The sequence below is a fragment of the Pagrus major genome, chromosome 18, assembly GCF_040436345.1.
Source record: "Pagrus major chromosome 18, Pma_NU_1.0".
Lineage (NCBI taxonomy): Eukaryota > Metazoa > Chordata > Actinopteri > Spariformes > Sparidae > Pagrus > Pagrus major.
In genome coordinates, this window is record NC_133232.1 from 23404052 (window position 1) to 23426234 (window position 22183).

General features: G+C 41.2%; 1 protein-coding gene across 1 annotated transcript; it reads left to right on the forward strand.

Moving 5' to 3' along the window:
• Positions 1 to 1239: 1239 nt before the first annotated feature.
• On the forward strand, positions 1240 to 20813 carry atp10b (ATPase phospholipid transporting 10B). The gene is made up of 21 exons (XM_073486353.1): positions 1240 to 1649; positions 4293 to 4497; positions 4789 to 4874; positions 5180 to 5286; positions 6513 to 6644; positions 6874 to 7001; positions 7130 to 7382; positions 8965 to 9167; positions 10205 to 10372; positions 11067 to 11610; positions 11742 to 11842; positions 11931 to 12057; positions 12171 to 12355; positions 16569 to 16836; positions 16924 to 17000; positions 17084 to 17209; positions 17291 to 17491; positions 17601 to 17681; positions 17807 to 17911; positions 18784 to 18971; positions 20528 to 20813. Exons 1-21 carry the CDS (start codon positions 1240 to 1242, stop codon positions 20811 to 20813), a joined length of 3981 nt encoding a protein of 1326 aa, XP_073342454.1.
• Positions 20814 to 22183: the final 1370 nt, after the last annotated feature.

Here is a 22183-nt window from a genome sequence, read left to right on the forward strand (position 1 = left end):
CTTGCTATCTGTTGAGTAATTTTTATCTAACATATGTAGTGTTGGCTTGGAAGTAGCTGAATGCTAATGCTAAGCTGATGGGTTGTTTTGTCAGTTGCTGATCAATCTGGAAGCAGTGAAACGATAACAAAACGAGAGCCGTAAATTATTTCTAAAAATATCAACTCACATCTTTGACACATTTATTTAAAGCTGGAAGTGAAACACACTGCATGCAACCAATGCTAATGTTAGCTATGAAGTGGTTGAATGCCAATTATAGCTAACAGGTTATCAGATATGTTGTTTTCCCTTGAAATTCGGCCCGATGTCCCTCCAGATTTTCACTATCTATTATCTTAGTGGTCAAATTATAACAATAGTCAGACTCTCTATGCTTACAGGACTTGAAAACCTGGAACACAGCATCATAACATTACCCCAGCATTCGATCTTTTGACATCAAAAATGGCCGCCATGCAAATATGGTGCACCGATAAAGAAGTTTTAATATGAACAACAAAGAACTCCCCAGTGTCTTTACATATTGTGGTCTGTATTCTCCATCTGTATAATCCTGAATGGGGTGTGTAAATTCCCTCTGCTGTGTTCATTCACACTCTGCAGACTCTTCATATATGTTTGCCCCGAGCAGTCGTTGGGAGCTGCTCGGCGTTGTGTTGTCAGTTCAAATCTTTTTATGACCCACTGCACCAATTTTCTGCTCTGCAACTATTAGCTTGTCAGCTCATTTGAGAGCTTTGTCTTCTAAGTAGCGTTGTTTATTTGTACTCCTGTATTCTTTTCAGCATTTATTTGTAGTCTTCATTTGATTTTCAAGGACAACATCAAAGTGTGAAGTGTAACAGTAAAGACGACTAAATTAAGCACCGGTTAAAAGAGATGAAAACATGCTGCTGATTTAATGATTCCCCTAAAATCAGATTATTGAAAATTAAAATCAGCTGAATCACTGCAGCACTGACAGCTTCCCAACCCTCTTTGAGACTTGAATGCTGACAATGAGACTGAAAGGAATGAAAACACACCTGTCAATGCAAGGGGCGGACTCAGAGGAGGACTCAGAGTAGGTGTGCTGTCACTTGTTTTAACCTGACATTAGGCCCCACACACACTCCCAGAGAGTCATTCAAAGACAGGATGGGCCCGAGGAGAGTCTCTTTAACTCATAGGAGCTGTAAGTGTTGAGAGGGAAGGAAAAGTTGGTGAGAAGAAGGAAAGAAAGCCAGCAGAGCAGTCATGACGTGGAGGAGCCCTCTTGCTCTGCTGAGGGATGCTCTGAGAGGTCAGAGGGCACGGGAGACAGAGCTCCGCAAATTGGTGTCCAACCTGCCTTACGAGGGCCTGGAGAAGAGGAAGCAGCCCAACCGCTACTTCCCCGGCAACGGCATCAAGACCACCAAATACACCCTCCTCCTCTTCATCCCCATGAACCTCTTTGAGCAGTTTCACCGCCTGGCCAACATCTACTTTGTGGGCCTGGCTATTCTGAACTTTGTCCCCGTGGTGAACGCCTTCCAGCCCGAGGTAGCTCTGATCCCCATCTGTATCATCCTGGCACTGACCGCCCTGAAGGACGCCTGGGAGGACTTCAGGAGGTACCAGTCAGACAGGAAGCTCAACAACACGCCGTGTCTCGTCTACTGCAGGTAAATGACTCAAAGACAATCATGTTCTGAACATGCTGCCGTGTTGTTCATGCGTGATGTGGCAAGTGGAAACACTAACAGCACAGCCACATCTGTTTTCATCATTCTTATCATCCTGCTCGTGTGCTGTGTGTGTGTGTGTGTGCGTGTGTGTGTGTGTGTGTGTGACTGCAGTGTGTGTTGTACCTCCTCTGCGTTTCAGCACCCTGTGAGAATTTTTGACTTAGAAATAGAAAATGTGTGGGAGCTTATTCCTTTTTTGAAGAGCCTCACAACAATATCTCTCACCATCACATTGTGCACATTTGATGAAATCCTCATCTGGCTGTTGCGTCAGCAAAGACAGTAAGGTTAGCGGCTATCTATTTTTAAATTACTCATGAAATATGAATAATTCACAAACGAGGACAAACACTGTCATATTCAACCCTTTTCGCTGCTGTGATTGAGGGAGGAGGAGGAGGTATGAGGGATCTCCGATGATGAATCCTCACAGATTCAACCTCTGGAAGGGTTTATCTTTTATCAGCAGTTGCAGCCTCAGCTGGAAGAAAAGCCCGCCTTGTGTGTGTCTGTGTGTGTTTGTATTTGTGTGTGTAAGGTCCAGGTGGCCTGAGTGCAGACTCCAGACGCAGCATTTCAGACACTTCGGAGAACACACCAGTCCCTCTGGGCCTGTTAGCGGACACTGGTCGTCTCTGCCTCGCGCAGTCAGATAAACAGCAGTTGAATCATGGCGGGCGGGCTCTCGTGGGTCTCTCATGGCGAGCTGGGTGGGGATGCTGAAGCTCCATTTTGGGCTTGTAAAGATTAGAACAACATCGATTAGCTGGGATTTCTTTGAAGTATACAAATGTTTCCAGAAGAAGCCTGAGAATAAATTGTAGGCCTCCACACACTTCCCCTTCTTCACTAGTGCATTTAAAGGCCCACGTGGAATGCAGTCAGATGAGAGGGATTTAACTTTAATTCATGAGACCTTTACAGACGCACATCTTTGTTTCTCACCACCCTTCACCCGCATGTTATTCTCACAGAGGTGTGAAGTGTGTGTGTCTTTTCTATCTCCTCTCAATCTACCTGCGCCTGAATGTACTGACACAGGACAGTTGTTAACCATGAAGATTAAATGAATAATGATTTAAGGAATGCCAAACTCATGTAATTGTATTGTCAGACATGTCTATTTTTATTGTTGTTGTTGTTAAAACCAGTCACCACACCTCAGAGGCTCCTCCTGTCAGTTGTTTATTTCATTCACATGTAAGAATGTGACGTAGAACACACCTTTCGTCAAACTAAATGGGTTATCTTAAGCGTCACTTTATCTCTGAAGAATAGTTTTCTCTGCTATTTATCACAAAGACACATGAGCTGGTAAAAAATCACACCAGCAACACGATTTTCCTTTTATCGGTTCAAGCATCAGAAGTGTGTTCAACAAAAATGTGCAAGACCTGGGATCATTAAGTCAAAAGATTATCAAGAGGATTAATACCACTTTCATACCTGTCATGAAAATATTTTTTTTTTTTTGTTTTTTGTCAGGATTAAAGGACAACTTTAGTTTAAAACATTCAGAAATGAGCACATCATCAGTTGACTGTGAAAAAAACACCTGTGAAGACCTTATGTCCAAGACATCTATGTATTGTGTTGAAGAGATGTCTACTGAAGTTAGCATGCTAACCAGCTAGCATGTCCAGTTGTCTTATACCACTTCGTATCCGCAAGAGGCAATATACCCATAGCCACCCATAGTTTCAGCTAGCAGATGTGTGCTAGCTCGTAGCGAAACAAATGAAAATAAACTCACAAAATGTCAAGAAAATGCTTAATTTTCCTATTTATTTCAGAAGCAAATGAGCACTAATGTTAAACTATTCTTGTAAAACATTTTAGAATCACTGACATATTTTTAAAAACCTTTTGATCAAGTCCGATGATGAAATGTACTCCATGTGATGTGAGAACACATAACACACCTTTGAGAAATGAACCTCCCATAACTGGAAACTGTTAATTGCACTGCCTGACATACAGAATGTGCACATGCACGCTTTCCTATCAGGAGAGAATATTTGTACAACCTGGTGAGTGCAATCTAAACACAACATCCTAAAAATACCCAATCCCCCCCTCCTGGCTTTGTTTGGGCAGAGGTGTGGTGTTATGTGGCAGCCACCCGATCAGGTCCTACATGCAGGGCAGCATACCTGCAGCTCTCCGTCACTGGTGGTTAGTTAGCCTGACGTGCAGGCTCAAACCATAAGTATGTGGCTCACTGGGAACAGCCTCAGCTCATACAGCGTGTCTTCCTCTGATCGTCTCCTCTGAAAGTTTCCTTATTCCAAAACACACAAAACACATCTGGGCCGCTCTCCAAAAACAACAGCATTGATTTTTTTATTTGGCTGTGTTGTTTATTCCCTAACTTAAGTAGCTGCTGTGATTTTTTTTTATCCATAAGCAGTGAGTCAATATTTCATTTGATTGCATCAACATAGACAAAATACGCCCACTATGCCAATATTGCAGCTAATAAATGAGACATAAATCAATATAAGAGCCACCCAGGGACGTGCGTCTCTTTATAAAAATAATCTGTAATGACTGCAGTTGTCTGATGCGTCTGATTTTCAGGAAAGAGAAGCAGTTTATGGAGAGGCGTTGGAAGGATGTGCGAGTGGGAGATTTTGTCAAGGTGTTTTGCAATGAGATCGTCCCTGCAGACCTCCTGCTCCTGCACACGTCGGACCCCAACGGTGTGTGTCACATAGAGACGGCCAACCTGGACGGAGAGACCAACCTGAAGCAGAGGAGGGTGATGTCTGGCCTCTGCATCTCAGTGAGGATTAGCTGCTACTACTTCTTTCAACATCCTTGTCATTAACACTGAACATCAAAAGAACCGCTGGCATCTCCTGACATAACTTGCTGTGTTGAATATGTAATTATCATGTGTTAAAGTCAGTGATGACAGACAGAAAACATATACCTGTTGGATTGCATACCTTATGTGCATCTTTTTGGATCACTGTTCTCTTTTGTGAGTGTCAGTCTGGATGTTCAGGTTAAGTTTCATTTAAAAGCTTTCCATTCACGCTGGCGTGACGTTAAACCTCTCCCCATGTCCCAGGATCCCGAATTTATACCTGAAAGCTTCAACAGCCTTGTGGTGTGCGAAAGACCCAACAACAATCTGAATCATTTCAAGTGTTATGCGTGAGTATCAAATACACAGATCACATGGATTCCCCAAACAGTTTCTTTGGGCTTTCAGAGCAGCCGAGCAAAACTAATTTCAACCCACTCGCTGCACTTTCCGATGCCACCAGAGCCATTATTGGGGCTGTAATAGACTATCATCGATTTCCTCAAGGCACCACAGCTCTTACAGCTGGCCTACCCATGCTGTCCAGCGAAGGCCGTAAAGCGGGAGAATTGCTAATGGGGAATATATAAGCAGTAATGAATATCTAACAAGACCTGACAGTACAAAGGAGGTTTCTCACTTTCTCTTGCTGCAGAGAGAAACCTGATCAGGAGAAGGTGGGCGCTGGGATTGAGAGTCTGCTGCTGCGAGGCTGCACAGTGAGAAACACGGACCACGCTGTTGGCTTTGTGGTGTACGCAGGTATATCCTCCATTTGCTCAGCTGCTTCACTGCATTTGACCTTGAGCTTTTGGTGATTTTGTTGTCCAGGGCCATAGCTGGGATTTTAAAAATACTGAGCTCAATTTAAAATAAAAATGTAAATATATTATAAAGAATTTCTGTTATACTTTCTGTACATTTTGTCTACCTTCTTTATAGCTGCTGCCAGGTATATACGTAACTATGGTGCAAAACACTAAATTCCTTTCAATTTAATGTGATTGTTATGAAGTTTAGTCAAACAATGCTGAGAGTGAACAGCTTTGTTTGCAGTTTGGTGATGTGTTGAGCTAAACGTTTAGTAGGTACAGTGTTTACCATGGTCTCAGTTAAAAAGTGTCATAGCATGCTAACATTTGCCAATTAGCACTAAACAGAAACTACAGCTGAGGCTGTTGGGAATGTCTTTAGTTTTATTTAAGATCTCATATTAGGCTCATTTTCAGGTTCACATGTTTATTCTGGGTGTCTGCTAGAAAACGTTTACAAGCTTTAATGTTCTTCACTTTTCTCATACTGTGCATTTAAGCAGCATCTCTCTTCATCCTCTGCCTGAATGCTCCATTTTAGATCCTGTCTCTTTAAGGCCAGCCCCCCTGAAAAGCCCTTTAATTGGTCAGCTCTCACAGGCCTGAGTAGGCATCACACACTGTGTTTCTGCATCAGCTCTGCCGGTGTTTTAGCGACCGTGTTGGGAGACGGGACTGTGCAGTTGTGACATTACAACATTATGGAAGTCCTCACGGCTCATTTAAAGGCACAGTTTATGAGCTGTGTGCATTTCTCCATGGATTGAGAGTTTGAGACTTCAAAAAAGATTAAATGTCACTTTCTACAATATGGCACCATTAAGGATTCAGTCATAAACCACGTACCACTGGACAACTTATAATTTTGATCTGGTGCTAAATGAAAAGTGAAGGGATCACCAAGGTTATTACAATGATACATCATCTGTGAACCAAACAGAGATACTTCACAGGACAATTGAAAAGTTTGACCTGCTGGAAAATTAAACCAGCGCCTCTCCCGAATTAGAAAAACAGAGGACATAACCTCAGTGTCCTTAACAGTAGCTACAGCCCTGTTTTTGTCCTTGTGTTAACTGAAGGGCGTGTTTTACGATCTAATAATCAATTTCCCTCGTTGACCATATGGAGCGTCTGTTGGTAACTGAATCAACACATTCTCCTCAAATCATTAAGGTCATGAAACCAAGTCCATGCTCAACATCAACGGGCCAAGATACAAGCGCAGCAAACTAGAGCGGAAGCTGAACATAGACGTCATCTTCTGCGTCATTCTCCTCTTCGCCATGTGTCTCGTCGGATCACTAGGTCAGTGATGAATTACATAACTTAACCATGAAATCACTAGGACTGCCTCATGATTAATGCTTTTACATTTATGGGGTGACGTTTAATTTCCAATAAAAAAAAAAACTCTCACTTTGGCCACAGGCCCAAACACATAGAGGGAGGAGACAGGGGAAGGTGTGGTGCCAAAAATAGCTTCTTCCCCGCGTGACACTCGGTGTGATTAATTCACCTGTCCTCACACATGCAGGTCACTTCTTATGGCTGCAGAAGCTACCCGGTGTGCCCCCTTACCTGGTCCCCGACAGCAACGGCCACCTGGACAGTCCTGGTCTGTCTGGCTTCTACATGTTCTTCACCATGATCATCCTGCTGCAGGTGGAGGAGACTGACCATGGAGTGTTTTTAGAGTCTTTATGATCTCTTAAAATCATCAAACTATCATCTCATCTTTCATTTTCTTCTATCTCGCTCCGTCCTGTCTCTCCATCCCCCTCCCCCTTCAGGTCCTGATTCCCATCTCCCTCTACGTGTCCATAGAGTTGGTGAAGATTGGTCAGATCTTCTTCATCGCTAATGACATTGATCTGTACGACGAGGAGAGCGACAGCCGCGTGCAGTGTAAGGCCCTGAACATCACAGAGGACCTGGGACAGATTGAGTACATCTTCTCGGACAAGACTGGCACCCTTACTGAGAACAAGATGGTGTTTCGCAGATGCTCCATCATGGGCACTGAGTACGCACACAAAGAGAACGGTAATCCTTCACGCTGTGCAATCTTATTTAAACAAAATGAGCTGATGCAGCACCTTTCACTTCTTTTCATTGTAGGTCCCCATGTATTTATATATACACGCACATACAGCCAGCTCCAGTTGCAGTTTTGATCTTGGACTAATGTTATAAGTCTCTTTGATAGTTTAAAACTTCAAATTCAAAGAGTCCTTCAATAAAAGAAAAGGATAAACCTACAGGTCCAAATATCCACTTGTGCAAAACTTCAGTTCATCAAGATAACACTGATATATACTAGTATTAGCTGGAAGCATGTTATTGTAACTTCAGGTTTCACACTGGACACGAACAGCGGTCTCCTGAATGAAAGATTTGTGCTTGATTAACCCGACCGTCCATCCCCAACCTCCTCCCTATTCAGACTTTTCACTCTATATACTACTTGTCCTCACTTCTACCTCTGAAGATCGTAACAAATGTTTCAAAATGAAAGTATAAATGGTTTTTAATAAGTTGCTTTCATTTTTCAACATTGTTTTTCTCATGAGGACAAGATGTGACGTTAGCATGTGGCATGCTAATCTTAGATTTAGCTCAAACTAAAGCTAATAACTAATGCTATCCCCTGGCCAAACTATAGCCTGTACTTTTTTGTCATTCTTCTAGCAGCAGAGTCAAAGAATAACTGTCTCATCTGTCTGACAGTTTTGTTTTGTGTTGGTTTCAGTTCACATAATATGTTTTGATTCTGAGCTGTTTGTCACCTGCTCAGCTGGAATATACTTCCTGGTTGGCACTGTCTGTGAAACGTGATTTACCGTTAACTGTGTCATGATTAGACGTGATATCAAACGATGTTGATCTGCTTTGAACATGTGAATGTGCTCCTAGATTCCTTTCTATATTGAAATAGTGTGATCAGACAGAATGCATGTTAAGGCAAGACGCTTCATGTAAGACACTACAGCAGTAATAGGGACGTTTTTAACTAACAGATATCACCATGAGCTTCCCAAGATCCTTACTTACATTAAAAAGGGCATATTACATGACATTACCCGCCCTACTCTGCCTCTGATTGGCTACATCCTGCCCCTTAAGTAATGTGCATGTGCAACTCTCACCAAAGACTAAACAGAGGCGAGATGTCTCACTCTGTAGCTAAAATGAAGCGTTCAAGACAGTGTGTAAAGGGATGATGCAGCAATGCACCATATGAGTCTTTTTTGAAAATTAAAGTATGTAAACCTATTCTACTAGGACCCCCAAAATAAAAGGATGAACCTGAAAATTAGCATAATATGACCTCTTTAAGACATTTATTTTTACATATGCAAATTTGGCCTTTCCTAATTTAAATATGTGATGATTTATATACATTTCCAAAACAGAAATCTGAGCTAGCTATAAAAACTTGTCTGTAAAACTAGTCTGAAAGAACTAAAGGAGCGGAGAAAAGACACAAAGTCGATAATACGAGAGTCTTATCAATATATTTTATCTGTGAACAGCTCCACATTTGAACATGACTTGACCTGACATATAGTACATATAATAGTACATACAGTACTGTAAGTATCAACACATATTTTGGTATTTGCAGCTGTCCGCCTCGCTGTGCTCAAAGAACCAGAAGAGTCGGAAGAGGATGTCATCTTCAACCAGCAGCCACGACCCCCAAAGACTGGATGGTCGCTGGATACTGAGGACACCAACCCAGAGGAGACACAACATCACCATGGCAGCCGACGCAAGAGCAAGGTCGCAGGAAATGCCCAGAGCGATGTGGCCTTCAGCAGTCCGCTGGTAAGATGATCGCTCAGTCAGGAATAAAAGGCAGACATTTAATTCAGAGTGGGGCGGGCTTGTCTGCTTGACTTGATATTATAATGCAGTAAACACAGGGTCACAGGGAGCCACCACGGGGAAAACAGTCATCAGCATTTCACATGTTGCTCATGCAAGGAGGGGAAGTCAGGTAGCTCACTGAAGGGCACCTGGAGGGGTCCACATATTAGACTCTTGATTAACAAGAAGTACGAGTGTCCTTGCAGTAATAATCATGAGTCAGCAGCACATAATCAAACATGACATCAAACAATTTCCCCTTGGGATAATAAAGTCTAAGCCTACACCTAATCTGCATAGAGTCGTACACATGTAAACTTTTAACCTATGACCAGATTCAGAAAAAGGATGAGCTTTCCAAAATATGTTCCATGTTTACATAAACACTCAAAAGACCTCAGACTGACATTTGTTTCCCCTAATCTCACCAATCCTTGTGTCCAAAGGCTTCATGGTCCAGCTCCCTGCTGCAGATGGCCGAGCTGCTAGGTGTCAGTGATGAGCACATTGATTTTGGCTCAAAGTCGCCCCTGTGTCTGTGACCAGACATATGGTCATGCTGGGCACCCCTTGGCACAGCCCGCGGATGTCACATAAATTGTAAACGTGCACTATAGATTAGTCACCGTCGTCTTGGTATACAGTAGCTCTGTGTCTATTTTTGTCCACGGGGCAAAGACGCAGGCTGAGACAGAAAAAATCTTGTGTTGATTCCAGCGAGGCAGCCCAGAGCCCATCTTTGGCCTTCTTCATGCTGTGTCGCGAACAGAGCAGAATATTTATATGAATGAAAACTTCCTCCCTTCCTTCCTCCTGCACTTCCTGTAATCTTTCCTTGTACGTAGGCAAAGAAAACAGGACGAAAAGGTGAAAAGCTAAAAACTTTTTTTCTCCAATCCTGTCATTTCAAATCAGTGAAAGCTGAGTGTAAGCAAGAACCAGTTTATCAACATGAGCTTTTAATTAAAAAACTGATTAACTTTTTACTCCAACAGGAAACTGAGGTGATTCCAGACAGGAAGCTGCTTCAGCAGATTAGCAGGGCAGAGAGCAGCAGCGGCAGAAGCGGCAGCCGGGAGATGGATCCTTACCTGGAGTTTTTTCTGGCTCTCGCCATTTGCAACACGGTGGTGGTTTCCATGGCAACAGCTGAGAGACGGAGGGTGAGTGCTCCGTTTACTGCGACTGTGGATGGGAAGTAGAGATGGAGGGAAGAGTCAGGAGAGGAAAGACGAATGCAGGATTTGTTCTCTCGAAACTCCCCGTATGCAAAGCTTTCGTCTAGAAAATGAATCGGCTGGTTCCCTTTTTATTCTATTATTTTCATAGATGTACAGACCTGGTGTCTGTCGGCTGCACTGCTGCAGTGAAATCTCCATAATTTAATCAGTAACACACAACAACAAAGTTCAAATTCTTCCTATTAACCTCAAAGATTTAGTTTAATTGTGAAAGTTTGCTTGAATTGTTCAGCTTCATGTTTCTGTTCCTTCATCAGTGGTCAGTGCTAATTTTCTTTCATCTGTAAAACCCCAGTTGTAAAGATTCTGAGTCCTCACTAAATTAGCCACATAGTAAAGGGAGATTTGCAGGGGCAGTCAGGGTTGCCTTTATTAATTTTAGTACTGGCTGCTCTTGACTGTGCTCGTCTGAGGTCTGGCAGATGGGAGAAATCTGTGGGTTTTCCCTTGAGTTTGTAATTAAAGGCAAAAGCTCAAACAGAGTGGAAATGGATGACAAGGTTTTGGGAGTTTTTTTTGTGTTGTCACCATATGGGTGTTTGGGCAAAATGTCAATATAAAACTACTATATGACAAACAAGTTTCCTTTGTTTCATTTTCATTTTTATTTTTTCAGACGAGTGTGTTTTCACGCTCCCATCAGACAAGTAACCCACTGGATACTTTGCCCAACCTGGCGAAAATGTCTGGCTCTCTTCGCCGTTTTTTCACCTCCTGGCAGCGCAAGCCCAAAAGAAACCGCACCATCTCAGAGGACTCAGTCATAGAGGAGGACCATTTTAACCCTCCTGTAAAAACTGAGGGGCCTGGAGCCATCAGCGGGCTCCAAACATGTTCGCTGTATGCTCCATCCCAGGATGGCAAGCCTGCAACAACCTCAGATAATGTGAGCTACGAGGCAGAGAGTCCAGACGAGGCAGCCCTGGTGTACGCAGCCAAGGCATATGGCTTCACTTTGCTGGGCCGAACCCCTGACAGCGTGACGGTCAGGCTCCCGTCTGGGAAGGAACTGGTGTTTGAAGTGCTGGACACCTTGACCTTTGACTCTGTCAGGAAGAGGATGTCTATTTTGGTGAGACACCCAATCACCAAAGAGTATGTGCTGTACAGTAAAGGTGCAGACTACGCCATCATGGAGCTACTTGGCACACCGTACGCAGGTATGTGCAGGGGAAAGCACATTTATACACATTTATACACATTTATTAGATTATTTATATGTATTAGTCAATGCTGCATCATTTCATAACTGAAAATAAAACTATATGAATATATCAAATATTATTTTCAGAACATCTCCGTGGGAAACAGAAGAGTATAGCAGCAGACACTCAGCATCACCTCGACTGCTATGCTAAAGAAGGGCTGCGTACACTTTGCTTTACAAAGAAGGTGCATAATCACATATATTAATATTTACCTTTATCCTTTTCTTATAATAGATGAGCTCCGTTTCATCTTTTGACTGCTTGTGCTGCAGGTTGTGAGTGAAAAGGAATATGAAAGCTGGTCAGTGAACAGACAGAGAGCTCTGGCTGCTATAGAGAACAGAGAGGAGCTCACTATGGACACTGCTGTGCAGCTGGAGACAAACCTGTCCCTGCTAGGTAGCATACATCAGCCCAACACTCATCATTCATAATAAACACTTGAAAAACATACTGTATGATAAACTCTGCATGTGAATCCTGCCTGACTTTGGATTTGTGTCGTGCTGCAGGGGCGACGGGCATTGAGGACCGTCTGCAGGAGGGTGTCCCAGACACCATCGTGGCACTGCGGGAGGCAGGGATCCAGGTGTGGGTGCTGACCGGTGACAAGCCGGAGACAGCTGTCAACATCGGATATGCCTGCAGGCTACTGGAAGAGGAAGACCTGGTGATTAACATGAGCTGCAAAAATAAGGTGAGGAGGCCACTGTCTGTCGCACTGAAGGTTGGCTGCTTGACTCAGAGATGCTTTTCTTTACTGCTTATGTGAGATGATAAATGGTGGTGCGTCTATGATTAATTTCTTAGACCTCAATTAGCATTTTTTCACTAAATCAAACGTGAAATGAAAATGTTGATGTAGTAAAGCTGCAATATGTAAGAATCTTAGTTGAAAACATTCAAATATGAACTAAACTTGCCCAAACAGTTTGAAGACGACAGTTTTGACATCATGACGTCTTAGGATTGTGTTAGATGTCTAATCTTACATTTTGCACCTTTAAAGAGACATTTTAGAAAGTAATTTTAGATTAGCAAGTGTCACTGTCATGTCTGTATGGTAAAAATGGAGCTGGAGCCAGCAGCCAGTTAGATTCGGTTAGCATAATGACTGGAAACTGGAAGAAACAGCTAAACTGGAAAAAGTTAGTTAAAAGTTATCCATTCAAGAAATAGTCAGCCACTTAAACCCCTGATGACGTATTGGTATTTTGACTGAACAAACATGATACAATTAATTAATGCAGCTAGCTTGGCTCTGTCTAAAGGTAACACTCTTTATACTAAGCTACACTAACTGGCTGTTTGTGGTATCTTTATATTTACCATATATACATGGGAATGGTATTAATCTTCTTAAATGTCTCTTAGTAATTAAGAATATTTCTCAAAATGCTGAACAGTTCCTTTAAACAAGTATCTCTTGGTGATGTCTTAGTAGTAAGTCTTTTTTTTAAAGGTGCAATATGTCAAAATTGGTCACCTGTCATATTCATACTCAAAACAAATGGGGGGCAGCATATCACCAGAGTAAACGCTAACTGATGCTAGCGGCCTTGCCCTTAGCAAGTTCACTCTGTTAGCCATGCAGCTAGCGGTTCACACTTGGACCTCTGGGACCAGGGAAGTGTTAGTGCTTAAAGAGATTTGGACCAGCATGGGCTGGGGCTAGCTGGTTAGCATGCTAACTTCAGCAGACATCTCTGCAAGACAATAAATAGACATCATGATGTCAAAACTGCTATTTCCACATTCTGTTGATAATTTTAGTTAATTTTGAATGTTTTTCAACTTAAATTCTTGAGACTCAAACATCAGATTGCATTGTGCCATCTTAATACAATTAATCCTACAATCTGGATCTGTCAAATGGTTGTTACAAAGTTGTTGCTGATCTGGTGGAATTTTTTAAAATATCATGTGCATAAATAAATACAAAATAGGGTCTTTTATGTACGAGGATAGGTTCAAGATTGGCCAGTAGCCTCTGAAAGGGGCTCAAGAGACAAAGCAGTGAAGGGGGAAAGATGGCAACTCTGATGATATAGATATTATTTCCCAATTTAAACATACTATGAGGAACTTTTAATCGGGTATGAAATAGTCTCAATTTAATACTGACGCCTCTTTATAATCTACAAAAGACCATCAGCAGGAGGTTTGGCTATTTCTATAGTTATTGTAGTTATTCTTAATGTCAGTCACCGAGTCATTTCTGATTTATTCGGAAAATTTCAGAAAATTGAAACTATTTTTTAAGGCATTGTGCTGAGGATGTTCAGAGGGAAAGAAACTGCTCTGTAGTCTGGTGGTATGGTGCTAAAACAGACTTTGCTTGGTTTCACCATTGTCCACAAAATGAAAGTTCCTTTGAGTAGCTCTAAATTACACGTCCATTTGTTTGTGGATTTTTAAAAACAATACTAAAAGTTAAATAACTGAGTATTTACAAATGAAGAAGGTGAAAGAAGTTTTCAAAGAATGGATCAAAAAGTGAAATTATTAAAGACCTGAGGATTTGAAGCCAACAAGCAAAGGGCCAAATTGAACATTGCCCTTTTTAAACAGATTAAGTGCAATTTATATTTCACATATCACATACAGCTTGTTTCAGAGAGCAGCATTGAGGGTTTTTTAAAGCTCATTCAAGATAAGGTTATAAGTGTTTTTTTCCAAGCAGTAGGTTCAGTGCAGGGTTCATGGTTTCTCCCTGTGAGCTTGTCTCCCTACAATTTAGTTGGCCAAACCTTTTTGACCACTCTTATATTTTAACTAAAGGTCAGACCTTCACATTTTCATCTGATAAGGTGTCATGTGTGGGCCCTGTTTCTCTGAGGTCATTAAAGTTCTGGTATCACAGGAATGAGCCCTTCATAACAGCCTGGCCATGTCTAATCATCCCCGGCCTCAAATAGACCAAAATTACCAGTCAGCTCGAAAGGACACACGGGGAGCTTTCTGGAACAAAGGACTGCCGCGCTGCTCTCAGACGGGACTCGTCGCTGATGATGAATGGAGAGAGATAGCCCCAATACAATATCTACTGCTTTCATATCTAATTACCAGTCTAATATTCAACCCTCAGAGGAAATACCCCTTCGCTCATGATCCAGAGTGGAGGCGTATTGGTAATGAGCTATTTTTACCAGTGTAACTCGATGACCACCTGAGGGATGCATTCCCACAGTCATCACCCCACCACACCTAATGAAATTTAGCCCGCATTAGATAGATGATAACAGGATGTGACCCAATTTTTTTTTTTTTTTTTTTTTGTTATCATGCCGGTTTTCCTTTTGGCTAAGAGGCTGGAGTTATTTACCCACAACAATGACGAGTCTGATGGGACAAGAGCCTCGTAATTGCTATAGTCAGGCATCATGAACATGACTCAACAGCAGAGTAATATTTCTTTTACCAGCACATATCATAATCTGGCTTTAGTGTTGCCTTCAATGTTGGGCCTTGTTATGTATTTTGCCTTTTATTATATGAGATGTCACATCAAAGTTGTAAACTACATGTGCGCTCTTTTATTTTGTATTTTCTTTAGGTCAGCCTTATTAAGCAAATTCGGTAATAGGGCTGCAACTAACAATTATATTCGAATAATCAAAACGATTGGTCTGTAAAATGTCAGGCAGAAATGTATTTTGTCCAACCAACTGTCCAAAACCCCAAATTTAGTTTAATATTACATAAGACTATTAAAATTTAGACAGTAGGAACCCTTTTACATTTGAGAAGCTGAAACTAGCATATGTTTGGTACTTTTGATTGAAAATATTATTCAGCTGTACTTTAGACAACGGTAGAGGAAGTATTCGCATCCTTTACTTAAATCAAACAATATGTTAACTTTGATAACTTAACTTTTTCATCAGTCTTTAGTTTGGTTCGCTATAAACCTCTCGTCCACTGTGCTAGTCTGTCTGCCACTGGGTGCAACTTTTCCCAGATAAATGAAGTCAGGCTGGCAGCCTGGCACCATTTCTGTCTGCTTTCACATCTCCATTATTGACTTAATGAATGAATAATGTCACAGTTGCTGCTCTGAGGAAGTAAAGCGATCCAGTTGTCTTTATGACATCTGCGTCAACTGTAATACCACTTGGAAACGTCAGAGGGGAAAAGTTGACGTGTTGTTTCCACTTTAAATAAAAGTACTAATACTCCCCTACAAATAAAAGTCCTGCATTCAAAACCTCACTTAAGTTAAAGTATGTTTATATTATCATCAAAATGTACTTGAAGTAAGAAAGTAATGATACTTATTTTGCAGTAAAATGTTCTCTGTTCATGTTTCCCAATTATATATGATGTTTTGGATTAATATTACAGCTGCATTTATACATGTGTTGCATTTTATTGCTGTCGATTCAAGATTGAGCTAATTGAAACTACTTTATATACTGTTGGCTTGTTTAATCTACAGCAATGTATCATATTCTGTAAGATCTTCACAAGTTTGTTGAGTCGAGAACCACATATCTCAAAAACTTCAACTTTTCCTCACAAAAGCAGCCCGTTTTCATGTTTGTGACAATGCATTTTTCAGTTAATCCAATAGCTGATTTATCTTAAGAAGTAGGAGAAAGCTTGAAGAAACATAGAGGAACACTTCATCCTTCAGTTTATCAGAAACATTCACATTACAAATCAACGCTATTGGAGATTCAGTGTTTTCACTGGTAGGGACGGTCTGAAAAACTGTGTGATGAAAAGTTAAGCTGTCCGACAAATGTACAACATCTGCCTGAGATATTCAAACTACAAGTACCTCAAATGTGTCCTTAAGTATAGTACTTGAGTAAATGTACATCATTATATTCCACCACTGACTTTAGGAAGCTTTATAAAAACAATTATTATAATGTAATCAGCTTAATAATCGCGTTGTTCTCCAGCTCGCATGCACGTCCATCTTGGACTGCGCACTGGAAGAGGTGAGGAGGTACAGCGACGACCCTCGGAACGTGGATACAACCCCAGACATCTCTCTGGTGATTGACGGACGCACTCTGACCATGGCCCTGTCGTCAGACCTGCAGGAGCGCTTCGTGGACCTGGCGAAGCACTGCCGCACTGTGCTCTGCTGCAGAGTCACACCTTTACAGAAGAGCAGGGTGGTGAAGGTGGTCAGGGAGAAACTCAAGGTCATGACTCTGGCTGTTGGTAAGGAACGTTTATCAAGGTATTTGTGTAATTCCAGAAAAGTCATCTGTAAGTGTTGTTAAACTTCTGTTCACTCTGTGTCTTCAGGTGATGGTGCAAATGATGTCAACATGATCCAAGCAGCTGATATCGGCATCGGGATATCGGGTCAGGAGGGCATGCAGGTCTGAACTGAGCTATAAAACTTCAAAAATGGTTGTTGTTTCCTCTTCTACTCTCACTGTCTGAAACTCTCTGTCGTCTGCAGGCGGTCATGGCGAGCGATTTTGCCATATCTCGCTTCAAGCACCTGAAAAAACTGCTCCTGGTTCACGGACACTGGTGCTACACTCGACTGGCCAACATGATCATTTACTTCTTCTATAAGAATGTGGTGAGTGTCGTAGCCGCTGTCTGAATTGAGATGGTGTCTGATTTTCTTGCCTAATCATCGAGAGTTTCACGTGTCTCCCAGGCCTACGTCAACCTGCTGTTCTGGTATCAGTTCTTCTGTGGCTTCTCTGGCACCGCCATGATCGACTACTGGCTGATGATTTTCTTCAACCTCTTCTTCACCTCTGCGCCACCCATCATGTTTGGGATCATGGACAAAGACGTTTCTGCAGAGATGCTGCTGGGTGTTCCTGAACTGTACAGGATGGGACAGGGTGCAGGGGTCAGTGATACTCTCAAACATTAATGCAACACTTTTACAGCAGCTGCATGTTTGTAGAGTTTGCCTTTAATATATTTCTGTGTATTTGAACTTGTATGTGTTTGTTTAGGAGTACAAGTTTTCAACATTCTGGGTTTCCATGCTCGACGCCTTCTATCAGAGTCTGGTGTGCTTCTTTATTCCTTACATGGTAAGAGAAACATTTTAATTCTTCGTCTTTGATGACACATAGTGCAAAGTTACATCTGTCAAGGTGCTTCCTCCGAGTTACCAGTTATTTTACTGGTTTATTAATGTCTGCCTTTTCTCCCCCAGGCGTACCACGATTCAGACATTGATGTTTTTACCTTTGGAACTCCTTTGAACACAATTTCTTTATTTACCATCCTGCTGCACCTGTCAATCGAGATCAAAGCCTGGGTGAGTGTTGGGCTGATGGATATCTATTTCTAGATATAATCACGGTGCACTTTCTGCGAGCCAAAACTCTCTCAGTTTCAGTCAGTTTTCTAGAAGAGGTAAGTGAGAAAACATTTTTGGGTAATCTTTTTTCTTTTTCTGATCTTCATTGTTTTCTCTCCTGTGTGTATGATGTAAGAACAGGTGAAAAGAGGGTTTTTTGATATATAAGATATTTCTTTCTGCAAATACCAAAAAAACCACAATGTGTTTATTTCAGATGTTATTGATTAAGACATTTTTAAAACAAGTTTTAATGTATAGAAAAATAGAGGTTAGACGTGTACTTTGCTTTGTGAGCAAAAGGTCATAACCAGAAACTACCAAGGCACATTGAGCCATTTTTATGCCTCTGCACCGTGGCAAGAACACAAACATTTATATATAGCACAACACCATCGTTGTGCCCAAATACCTATATGTATTGAGTGTAAGTTAAAACACTGCAAGTTGAAATACTTAAAACAATAAAACAACGGAAAGTTGTATAAAAGAGTTAGTGTGCCAGTACAGCTGTCCAAAGGTGTCCAAAGAATGCCTGTATGATACATATATCACACACATACACGGACCTATACGTACTTGTCCATGTCTGTTTCTTTTCACCTGTTCTTAAGTTGTAAACAAAGCAGAAAAAAATAAAATCAGATCAGACTGAGCATACAGATCACCAGGATTTTGTTCTCACTTGCCTCTCAGGGCTTCAGTATCCATTTGAAATTATTATACCAAACACTCATCCGCATCAAGAAACCGGTATAGTAATGATTTTTTTTGATCAACGCGGTTGTTATCAATATATCTAAAGGCTGTTTTATGTATCCGTCATGCAGACAGTGGTGCACTGGGTGATCATTCTGGGCAGTGTGGCGATCTACTTCATTGTGACGCTCGCCTACAGCGGCATCTGCATCACCTGTAACCCTCCATCCAACCCGTACTGGATCCTTCAGAGCCAGATGGCCGACCCCATGTTCTACCTTATCTGCATCATCACCACTGTGGTGGCTCTGCTGCCCAGGTATTAACGCTGTTCTTCTCCCTGTCTGTCACTCTGCAGGGGGGGTAGTCATTTAATATGCCCTTGTCATTGTCACAGAGCAGCTTTTTTATTTACTTTATATCATTCTACTGCATGCTTTTCTCTACTGCATCACTTGTAGCCTTTCCTCCCATTTCTCTCATTTTCTCCTGACTTTTATCTCCTGTATAAACAATGAAATCACTTTTAAGAAGAATTAAAGAGCAGCCTGTCCAGCTGGGTCATGGTCAGGAGGCTGTTTAATTTAAGTTCGCTCTGAATCTGTGTTTCAATCAGCATCAATGATTCACTGGCTCTTATGTCTATACTGTATGTAACAAGAGCTGCAACTAATTAATTTTTTTTCTTGATTCATTTGTTATAATTCTTTTAAATTAAAAAAAAAAAAAATGCCCAGAGCTGCAACTTTATCAGCTGCAACGTCACAATAAGGTACACTTTAATGCATTTAATTATTATAATCCAATAACATAATTTACATTATTCTGAAATAAGCAGGCTTGGGAAGTAACAGAGTAAATGGAACAGGATTACGTAATTAGGACACAAAAAAAGATAACTGTATTCTGGTGAAGTTACAGAAAAGGGATCATGAGTGTCACACTCAGCGGATTACTAACAGGATTTCAATTTTAAAGTAAAGAATGACACTTGACAACACTCTAGTCTTGAATGAAACCAATTATACAAGTGTGTATTCTTACAAACACCACAGACTCGTTATTAAGATTAAATAAATGAATAAACGTGATTTTATTGATTTTTTTTTTCTTTATTAGCATGTGTTTGGCACTGAGGTAATCCACAAGTAACAGAAAGTAATCAAGTTACATTACTTTGATATTGTGATGCTTGGATTACGTACTGACTAAATTTTTAAAAATGTAATTAGTAACTTTATTGGAATACATTTTTAAAGTAACCTTCCCAACCCTGGAAATGGGACATTCTGCATAATGAGTACTTTTATTTTCTGTATATTAGTGATACTTCAATGCTAATACTTTTAAACTTTTACTTAAAAGTCACATTTTTAATGCATGACTTTTATTTGCAACAGAATAATTCTACTTTGTGATATTATTAGTTTTATTTAAGTAAAAGATCTGAGTACTTTGTCCACTTGTCCCATAGATAACCTGTGATGAAGGACCATTAGAAAACACTGTTCATTTTTTGGGTCACATGCCCAATAGGCCATAAACAACTATTGCAGTCCTCCTTCCACCTCCGTTTAAACCTAATCAACCTTAAAATTATATTATCTATGTTGACTGAATATGTATTTGAGTTGTGCAGATCATTAACTGCTATGTAATTGTAAGGTTGTTGTGATGCATAGACAGTCTGCTCTGATTTGTAATTAAATATTGTTAATTGTGAGGTTGAGGAACGACTGCACCACGGCTCGATCTTCCTCCCGGTTGCTGATGCGTCTGAAAGTGCTGATATTTAGAGGGAATGCTCTGATTTACATCAAAGGACCGCATATTTTTCACTGGCCTACTTTCTCACCACCACGCTCTCTCCCCCAGGTACATCTTTCACGTGCTGAGGAACTCTATCGCCCCCTCCCCGCTCGTGCAAGCCAGGCATCTGGACAAGCTGGACCCCTCCACGAGGAGCCAGTGGATCAAGGAGTGGAGGGGCTTCAGGGGCGGAGGGCAGGGCAAACGCTCCAGGCTGTCCACCCCGCCCTCTCCCACCCTGGAGACGCCTGTGGACATTTTCCCCCAGTCTCCCACCGCCTCTGACATCACGGGGGATGAATTGACGTTGAATGTGATCACTGAAAACTATCAGAGGCCTCTACACACATGAGAAACAGGGACTCATTTGCAACTTGAAGGATTATTTATTCTGAAAATATAAAATATTCTGAACTGCCTCATGACAAGATATATCCCAGTATAGAGTCATATTTCATTTTTTGGAGGGAGGGGGTCTTACATAAACGCAATCAGGGAGACTTCCTCCCTGACTTGTGACAAATCATCGATTGGGATGATGAGTTCATTCTGTAATAAACTGCATGACAAAAAGCATGTAGGGCCTCTCCTCCTTACTCTCCCCATAACAAGCTGCCATAGTGAACACATAAGCCTGTTACTTTCCTGATGGGTTTTCAGAGCACAGTGGTAACCCAATTAGTCATGCCACCCACCCCTCCAAAACGTGGCACTTTTCCAGAACAAAATGCTTAGCTAGTTTAATATATTCCTCTCACCTAGATACCCTAAACAGTCACAATGCATCCTGTCACCGAGGCAAACACACGTGTGTGGTTTACAGATTTTCCTTTAAATGAAATTGTATGGGCTGGGCCTATGATGAGTTTTGTCTGTTTTTTGTATAACTGTAAAATATGCTGTGAAATAATGCATAAATACATGTCAAAACAATCCCAATTTGTTTCCCCTAAGTGTGTGTGTGTGTGTGTATGTGTGTGTGTGTGTGCGAGTTAGCAAGCAAGCGAGCGAGCGCGTGTGAAAAATGTAAATCCAGAGGAATCGGAAGAAAAGGCTCCTGAGCTACAAAGTCTGATGCTTTTTTATGGAAATGGAGTGTGCACAAGCCGAATCCACTTGTAAAAACGGCTGAGTTATCATTGGCATACTTCATTCTACAGTAGCAGCTCTGCTTATATAAGGCCTCCACCGCCTCCAGTTAGACCACTGCTGCTCTCTAGTGTTGTGACTGAAGAGCTGCACAAAGGTCAAATGGGACAAAGTCAGAAAACAGACATTAAGACAGCCTAGATGAGGCTTGATTGTATGATAGTCGGAAGAATGTGCGACATGTGAGTTAATTAAACTCCATTTTTATGAAACTCTTTTATTGAGAATCAATACATCCTAATAAAAGAAATAGCAGTTACAATGAAGCAGACTTCACTATATATGTGATAAATAATTCATATTTAAATGACAAATTAACAAACACAAGGCAATTCTTCACAGTTGTTTTAATAGATCATGTGTGGCACTGGATACTGTTCATTAAACATTAACATTAACATTTTGTTTAATGTACCAGAACTATTTTGCACAAAATAAATTTGTATCATGTGGTAAAAAAAATATCTTGATGAAAAATGTAATTTTAATTACTGAATGTTCGGCACAAAGGCCTGTATGTTGAACACGGTAAAGACATCTGGTGTAGAAACCTTCATCTGTTTTAGCCAGCTG

Coding starts and splice junctions, on each gene's coding strand:
- atp10b (XM_073486353.1), top strand. CDS start 1,240: ATGACGTGGAGGAGCCCTCTTGCTCTGCTGAGGGATGCTCTGAGAGGT. Junction 4,498..4,788: donor TGTCTGGCCTCTGCATCTCA/GTGAGGATTAGC, acceptor CCCATGTCCCAG/GATCCCGAATTTATACCTGA. Junction 10,373..11,066: donor CAACAGCTGAGAGACGGAGG/GTGAGTGCTCCG, acceptor TTATTTTTTCAG/ACGAGTGTGTTTTCACGCTC.